Raw genomic sequence first — 8781 nt, 5'->3', positions numbered from 1 at the left:
GCCAACGTCGCCAGAAGACGTCTGCCAGATATTGAACCTGCCGCCATCTACGTCGTGCGTAGCAGTCGGTCTGCCTACTAACCGATGGGGGTAACATCGGGGTAGCCTTCAACGTCAGGAGCTTGTTTGGTGTCAGAGCCTCTAGATCGTTAGCATCGTCTGAAACCCTGGTGATGGGTCTGCAATTGATAATGCCTTCTATTTCACAGAAGAGTGTCTGCAAACTTTCATCCGTCATGGTCTGCTGTTTGGTAAGGAAGAAGAGCAGCTGTCGAATCGTCCTGATCTGTCTCTCCCATACGCCCCCGTGGTGTGAACCTCCAGGTGGATTAAAGGTCCACTTGATGTTTACTTGCAATAGTGAGTTGCTGAGCTGGGCCTGGTTCCAGCTCTCAAGTTCTTTTCTTAGTTCTTTCTCAGCCCCAACCAAGTTCGTTCCATTGTCCGATCTCATTTCTCTGACTGCTCCTCTTCGAGCAATAAATCTCCGAATTGCTGCGATACAGGAATCCGTATCTAGTGAATCAGCCTTCTCTATGTGTATGGCCCGAATGGCGAGGCAAGTGAACACTACGCCATGACTGTAGAGCGTCCTCTTTTCACTCCTATCGGCCCAAAATAATCGACTCCAACTCGTGTAAAAGGTGGATCGTCCGGTCTCAGTCGGTCTATGGGTAGGTCGGCCATCTTCTGTTGGATTACCCGCCCTCTTTGACGTCGGCACTTGACACATTTCTTGACGACTTTCCTGATGGCTGAAATTGCACCAACTATGTGATATCGTTGCTGGAGTTTTGCCAAGACATAGTTTCTTCCCATATGTCCTGAGTTTTCATGAATGTGCCGCAAGATGAGTTCAGACACATGTCCTCTCTTTGGTAGGATGACTGGATGTTTTGCTTCTTCAGGCAAGGCTGCCTTGTTAAGTCTTCCTCCTACTCTAAGTAGGCCATTGTCCATCTGAGGGTCTAATTTGTAGATAGGGCTTGATTTTCTGACCCCTGGCTGCAACCTTCCTGTCCTTTGGTTGACATCGTGTGCCTGTTTCCTCAAAGCCACAACCTCTACTGGGAACGCTCTGTCTTGAACGTGTATCAGTATTGCTTCCTCAGCTTGTCTAATATCTTCCACTGTCAATAACATGGGTGGATTCTCTCGTGTGTTCTGCTGACCTTTCATTTTCTCTTTCAGCAGCCCTTTCAATTTTAGTAGCCATGCTACTCCCTTTCTGAGGTGGTACCAGTCTGAATAATGGTTGATCAATCTTTCCAGGACATCATCTTCTTCCTCTTTGCTCACAGCAGTGGCCATACATTTGCTCTCACTGGCCGTTACTTCCGAGACCTCTGTAACGTACATCTTCTTCTTCTTCACCTCGGGATCATTGTTTACGTCGTGTGATGCATTTCTGGGTTGCTTAGGCCACTGGTCCTCTGAAGCTTGAAGAAATTCGGGTCCTTCCTTCCAGAATCTCATTGCTAGGAATTGATCTACCTTGACTCCCCTGGAGCATACATCTGCCGGATTCAGCGAAGTTTCTATGTGGTGCCATTGACTTGATTCAGATCCTTCTTGTATCAGGGCAACTCGGTTGGCGACGAATGTCTTAAACCTCCCTGTTTCGCTTTGGATATACTGTAGTACAGAGGTACTATCAGTCCAGAAGAAGGTCTCATCTACTGGGATGTCAAGTTCTTGTTTTACCATTTTGTCTATCCTTACTGCTACCGTGGCGGCTGTAAGCTCCATTCTCGGGATCGACGTCTGTTTAAGAGGGGCCACTCTAGATTTGCTCAAGAGGAATGAGCATTGGACTTCATCCCTGGTATTCACCATTCGCAAGTATGACACTGTTCCATATCCCTTCTCACTTGCATCTGCAAAATGGTGCAGTGTCACAGACTTTGGGTTTTCATACCCCTCTGGCTTCAAACACCTGGAAAGTTTAAAGTCTGACAGTCTTGGGAGTTCTCTTTTCCATGTTTCCCATTTTTTCAGCAGGTCTGGTGGAATCGTCTCGTCCCATCCTAATCCTAGTCGGCAGAGGGTCTGAAGTAAGTGCTTTGCAGGGAGTAGCACTGGGGAAGCACATCCTAGTGGATCGAACAGGGAGCACACTGTTGACAAGATACCCCTCCTTGTGGCTGGCTTGTCTTTCAGTTGAATCTTGAAACTGAAAACATCTTCATCTGTATGCCACAGCATGCCAAGTGCCCTCTCTGTTGGCAACTTGTCCTTGTCAAAGTCTAGCTCCTGCACTGTACTTGCTCTCTCCTCCTTGGGTATGGCATTCAATACTCTTCTGTCATTGCTCACCCATTTTGTGAGGTGGAATCCTCCTTTCTTACAGGCTTCTTGTAGGCCCTCTGATAGCTCTGCAGCTTCCTGGACTGTTGAGCTTGAGTACAAACAATCGTCAACATAAAAGTTGCGCTTGATGATATGTGCCACCTTGTCCTCTGCAAAGTCTACTGCTGTGCGCTTCAGGGCATAATTGGCACAAGCTGGTGAAGATCTAGCCCCAAACACATGAACAGTCATGCGGTATTCCTCAATAGGTTGAGCGACATTGCCATCTGGCCACCACAGAAATCGATGTAGATCCTTTTCTTCCTTTAGCAGTTTCACTTGTGAGAACATGGCTTCTATGTCTGCCATTACTGCTATGCGGTCTTGACGAAACCTTGTTAATACACCCACCAAACTATTTGTGAGGTCCGGCCCCTGTAGAAGATTGTCATTCAGTGACTTGCCCTTGAAAGAAGCTGCACAGTCATACACCACTCTAATTTTTTGCTTCTGTGGGTGATATACACCGTGGTGAGGAATAAACCACATCTTTCCATCTTCTCTAAGGAACTCGTCTTCTGGTACTCTTTCAGCGTACTGTTTGTTCAGCACCTTATCCATAAACCCTGCATACTCCGTATGGAACTGCGGCTGTCTAGCGAACTTCCTCTGCAGGTGGTTGAGTCTCTGCTCTGCCATGGGCCTGTTGTTGGGCAGGTCGACGTCTCCCTTGAATGGCAGTCCGATTTGGTAATGCCCTTGTGTTAGCTTGATGGATCCTTCAACCTTTTCCATAAATCGTTTATCCTCTTTGGATTCTTCGACTTTATCTTCCATCAAGCGTTCTGAAAACTCAGTGTTGTAGAGATTATTTAGCTGTTGCTGAATATCTTCCATCACGTGGACTCTGTGGGAGGCTATCTTGGACCCACTTCTCTCTTGCTTGCAGCTTCCAAAAACCATCCACCCTATGATAGATTTGCAAGCGAATGGTCCGTCGTTCTGACTATTGATAACCTGCAGTGGTTCCATTGCTTTAGGGACGTTATTGCCAATGAGGATGCCCACGTCTGCATTGATCTCCGGCAAGTTTATTTCTTGTAAGTAGGGCCATCTTGCAATGTCATTCCTTCTCAGTATGTCTGACTTGTCTACAGGGATGGGCTGTATGTAGACGTCAGAAAGTGGTATATATGTGTTCTCATTCACATCAGCTACCTCCAGGTCTTGCAGTATGCAGGTCTTGACCAGCTTATCATCTGTTAATGTTTGAAGCTGGATAGTGCGCGTTCTTCCTCTGGCATTTAGTTTGTTTTTTAACTCTTCTGTGCAGAAAGTTGCGTTACTCCCGTTGTCAATGAATGCGTATGTGTGTACACATTTCCCTGTCTGCTTTGAGCGTACAGTCACAGGCACAATGGCCGGTTGGGAGTCCTGCATAGAAGTGCGGTTGGATAACGTGCGCTTTACGTCTGGGAAATTTTCATTTCCAATTTCTTCTCCTTCTGTTTGTCCTTCCGAGCTTTCCTCCTTCTTCCTATTAGCTCCAACGTCGTCATTAGTACGTTGTTTCTCTGATTCACCATTCCTTTTCACTTGTTTCGATGGTGCCCAATCTCTATGAAGAAGGGTGGGGTGTAACCTCTGACAAATCTTGCAGGTCGTCCTCTGTTTACAGTCCCTGGCAAGATGTGAAGACTGAAGGCAGGCAAAGCACAGTCCTTTGGATTTGCAAAATGCAAGTTTCTCCTCATGAGGTTTCTTTCCTAGGGCCTTGCATTCTGCTGTAAGGTGATTTTCCATATCACAATACAAACACTTCGCTTCCTCGCTCTTCTTCATGCTGGAGCTGAAGCCCTGTTTCTTCCCTGGAAAGGGTTTTGTCTTTGTCTGCGTTTCTCCAGCTCTGGCAGGTCCTACAATATTGCCATAGATAGGGTTGTTGATTATCCGGGCCTGTTTACTAATGAAACTAACCACGTCTTTGAATGAGAGTGGCTCGTCCCGATTCTGGAGTATGCCGTCGACATAGCTCCTCCATCTATCTCTCAGCCTGAACGGCAGCTTTGATATGACCATCTTCAAGTGTTGTGCGTGGTCAATCTCCTGTTGAAGGTGTAGGTCCTTAGCCAAATTGCCTAGCTCAGTCACAAACAATGAATAACTAAGCAGGCCCTCCGGATCCTCACCTCTAATGTTTGGCCATGCCATTGCCTTGATGATCATAGAGTCCAGAACATGATGCTTATCGCCAAACTTGCTTTCTAGCAGCATTGTTGCCTTGTTGAATGCTGCCTTGGAATCACCTCCATACATGCAGCTTCTGACCATCTCATTCGCCTTTCCCCTAGTATATTGTTCCAAATAATATAGTTTGTCAGAGTCCTCCGATGTCTTGGACTCTATTACATGCTGAAAAGCCCTCTTAAAGGCGTGGTAGTTCAGGGGATTCCCGTCGAAAGGCTGAATGTTCCTTTGCGGTAAGGCAGACTTCATATGACATTCTAAGAGCATGTACGTAAGTTGGGTTTGTTGTCGCTGCAGCTCTACCCAATCAACATCACTATCAGAATTTGTTCCACTTACTCGTACATCTTGCAAATGTTCTCGGTTCTTGCGTCCTTGCGTTGAACTCTCTTCTGAGCAATCTGCATTCTTGACTTTGTGACTTGTTTGGTTCCTATCACTTATATGTGTTACATGAGCAAAGGTTGGTAATGCAGGTGGCTGGTGAAAAGCTACCGTATCGTCGAACTGCTGTAATGCTGCTGCTTGGGCTGTAGCTGCAGCTAATTCGGTCTCAACAGCAAGTTGCTCCTTTCTTCTAATTAAGTCCTGCTCTTCTTTCTCGAGCTCCTGTTTCCTTTTTAAACTCTTCAACTTTGCTTGCAATTCTGCTCTCTTCATGGCTGTTTCCATCAAAAATTTCCTGGAATGTGATGTTGATTTGCTTGATACTTGAGATACACTGTCATCTACTTCAACCCTCTCCATCGCTGAATGTTTTCCTGCGTTCATTGAAGGAGAGTCAAACAGTTGGTTGACTTCCATCCATGGGTCTCGATCATGCAGTAACGGGTCCATCCGAATACTAGCTGGATCTTGTTCATCCTGCCCTTCCATGATGATCTGATCCACTGACACAACAATCCTAATGTGGGGCTGTATCCATGACGGCTGCTGTCAACCTAAGGCTTTCAAGTATGCATTTCATGTGCTTATTCTTCTATACCACATTCACTGTTGCAGGTTTTCCAGCCTCTTTCCATATTCTGCACCGCTTGTAACTCAGGCGATATCAGCTGCAGCTAACCGGCATATTTCTGATTTCCAAAAACTTCCTGAAATAGCTCCAGTAGTATGTATGCCACTAGACTAGACCCTCTACTCTAGCCTTCTGTAATTAAGAGCAGTAGCCAGTAGACATATTCTCCATTCTTGGCTAATCTCTGACTGACATTTGTCCATTCAAATCAACCGTAACATCTGGCCTTCTGGGCATCTAAATATAATGTAGATCTAGTCTAACCTCTATACTAGACTGGAGTCTAGAAATCTAGTCTTAGTCACTGTAGATTCTACGTCTACATCTCAAGTAGATATTTCAGGATTCCAATTTCTTTATCCTTTTCAACAGATTCCTGAATGCTAACCAGTCTCTTTATTTAACATCGTTAGGCCTTCCTCTGTTAGCTTGTGAAACTAGAATTTTAACTTAGAATGTGGGTGCAAAATGACCTTGAAGTAGTCAGATAGTCTGTCTTTAGTTCTCCATTTTTTGGACTAGGTCTGGAGGTCTAGGCTTAGACCTCGACATTAATTCTCTGACTGTATTCTGCCCAATCACGTCATTCTTTCGACTCAAAATACACCCACAAGTGATCATGCTCTATTCTCATAGACCTCTCTAGTCATATTCTCATTTATCAGACTGGTACTGCACTGGTCCCTTGTTGTTCACGATCACCTTTGACTGGCCAAGAACCCAAGTTCACCTTATTATAGTTTCAACGCTCCTCTCAGCTCCGTTCCGTCTTTTAATATCTCGCAATCTGACACTATTCACACGTACTGTAGAATTGCAATTGCAAGTGTAGAAATCAATTGTCGAATACCAATATAATGTCTCGAAAACTTTAATTTTGAAGCCTTTACTATAACCACATTTCACGTTACTCACGTCGGGTCGATCACAATGTTATTATACAATGATTGCATCCATTCCAATTGTTGTCCAAAACCAAACAAGATCATAAAACGGAAATATGAAGTAGGGAGAAGAGGTTAAAATTCTGTCTTGTTTCCAAGGGTTACTGCCAGTGATTATTCGCGCTTTTCCTCCCCTCAAACTTATTAAATTTTAAAACCGACAATAGATGGCGCTCTTGCATTAGTTTGGCATCTACACAGTGATATATGTTGGATATGAGTTGTAGTATCCTCTTATTTGCAAATTTACATTCAATATTTAGATGTCGTAAGTAACACATGTTTTCTTGAATTATGAATTTATGAACTATTTGCACAAATTAGGAATCCAGGGGCCGTTTCTCGAAACCGTCATAACTACAAGATCAACGACATCTCGCCAATGTCGTGCAACTTGTCAGCTAAGTGTTTCACGAAGCCGTCTTTGCCAAGATGAGCGACAACTTCCGCGACAAGCGAGTTGTCACTGCTCCGAACCTGTCATATCTTTTTAATTGCTGTAAAGCGCCATCACAAGTCAGTTTGTTGCCATTTCATGGGCTGCGAAATGGACGATTAGTTTCACTATCATTTTGAGAAAAATATAGACGAGTTCGGTACGTAATTCTCTGGGATGCGAAATGCAAATGTACAAAAGTGAGAATACAAATTATACAGAAACTTTAAAAAGCTGAATATAAACATTAAATCACAAAACATTAAACTATAACATATAAATAAGAGAGATAAGAATGTTACACACCGTTTTCCATAGTCGATCCATAGTCTTTTCTTAGGATACCGTCATACCTTTTGGGCCTATGTGCATTATTATTCCCTCTCTAATTACTTCTTCCAAATTATATTTTCAATATCAAATCAATTATATAACGAGTATTTATGAGACTCTAGAATAAAAACTGGCTGAGAAAAGGCATTTTGCCTAAAATTCCTCGTCACAATAAACAAAAAAGTACGTATTGATAAACTATCACATTACGGTATCCTTCATCTAATTTTTTATTCGACTGTCAAAAAAAAAACACTCACCGGTTTTTCTTCAATTTAAGAATCTTTACAGAAATATGCAAATCGTTTGATGATGTAAATATGATAATGACAATATTTATTATTTATTTTAGGAGAATTTATATGTATATCTTTCTTTTTGAACAATTTTAGCCCCAAAACTTGTTTTGGGTTATTCTTCATAAATCAAATGGATCGTGACAAAGACTATCTTCTTGAGCTGCTAGTATCGCGATATATTGATATCATGTCTGTCATGGCTTTGTGAAACGGTTTATCCACTTCATGACTTCTCCGTAGGTCGGCGACAAAGATATGACTGTCATGGAGTTGGTTTCGAGAAACGGCCCCCCAGTCTTAAAGTTGAATGTGTAGATTTACTATTTACCTTTAAAATTTTTTTTTTACTGCCTGCTACTTTTCTTCTTGTAACTTAAATGAATTAAATTATTTATCTTTCAGGGGCAAGATGGGCAGAATGAACAAAAAAAGATGGAACAAGCCCAGAAGTAAGATTAAACCTTCACATAAGTATTCCTTTTTGCTTAAGATTCTTAACAAAAGTAGGCATACCTTAACATCAAAATTTTAATCTGTGTACTGTGTTTTGCTTGATAACACCAAATAGAAAACTCAGGAAAAAGATCTAAATGTCAGAGAAAATTGTAAATAAAGTACATGTAATTTAGTCATGAAAGAATTCATTAGATTTGAAATAATGATTGAATAACAAAGAAAATTTGAGCTTTCGAGCAGATTCAGTTCTGAAGATTGCTGTTTAATGATGCAATTACATTTCTATATATATATGGAAAGATTGAGACATATGAAAGTGACGCTGACTGGCATTGCAGTAGCGTAATTTGCTCAGTCGTTTTTAATGCTGTCAGTAACCTTTTTTTCTTTTCTTTTTTTTGTTTTGTGTCTTTTGCTATTACTTGTTCATATATGATGTCATCGTTTCTTTATATCCAGGGAACAAGAAATGAAGCATTCTATGTTAGCTCAACTCCTCGATCAATCTGCCAGGGCAAGATGTAAGTAGTAGCTTCAATTAGGAACAACAATTAAACACTGTTATTTTTGAGCATTGTACTGATGGAAAGGCTCATTGTCATCATTTCCATATTTGGATATATATATACAAATTCCTCAAATTAAGTTCTTTACCTGTAATAGATTATGTCAAAGTATGATGATAATAATTTTTTTTTTTTAATTAATAAAATAAACAAATAATTAAATAAATGTTTAAATGAATGAAACATAAACAAA

General features: G+C 41.9%; 1 protein-coding gene across 1 annotated transcript; it reads right to left on the bottom strand.

The window, feature by feature from the left end:
- Positions 1 to 570: 570 nt before the first annotated feature.
- Positions 571 to 5412, bottom strand: LOC115920243. Its single transcript, XM_030975590.1, has one exon. The coding sequence runs from the start codon at positions 5410 to 5412 to the stop codon at positions 571 to 573; it is 4842 nt and encodes a 1613-aa protein (XP_030831450.1).
- Between the last annotated feature and the right edge of the window lie 3369 nt (positions 5413 to 8781).

This window comes from Strongylocentrotus purpuratus, unplaced genomic scaffold (genome assembly GCF_000002235.5).
Source record: "Strongylocentrotus purpuratus isolate Spur 01 unplaced genomic scaffold, Spur_5.0 spur5_scaffold_8, whole genome shotgun sequence".
NCBI classification, from domain to species: domain Eukaryota; kingdom Metazoa; phylum Echinodermata; class Echinoidea; order Camarodonta; family Strongylocentrotidae; genus Strongylocentrotus; species Strongylocentrotus purpuratus.
Note: the sequence above shows the minus strand (reverse complement) of the source record. Positions and strands in the feature narration are given on the sequence as shown.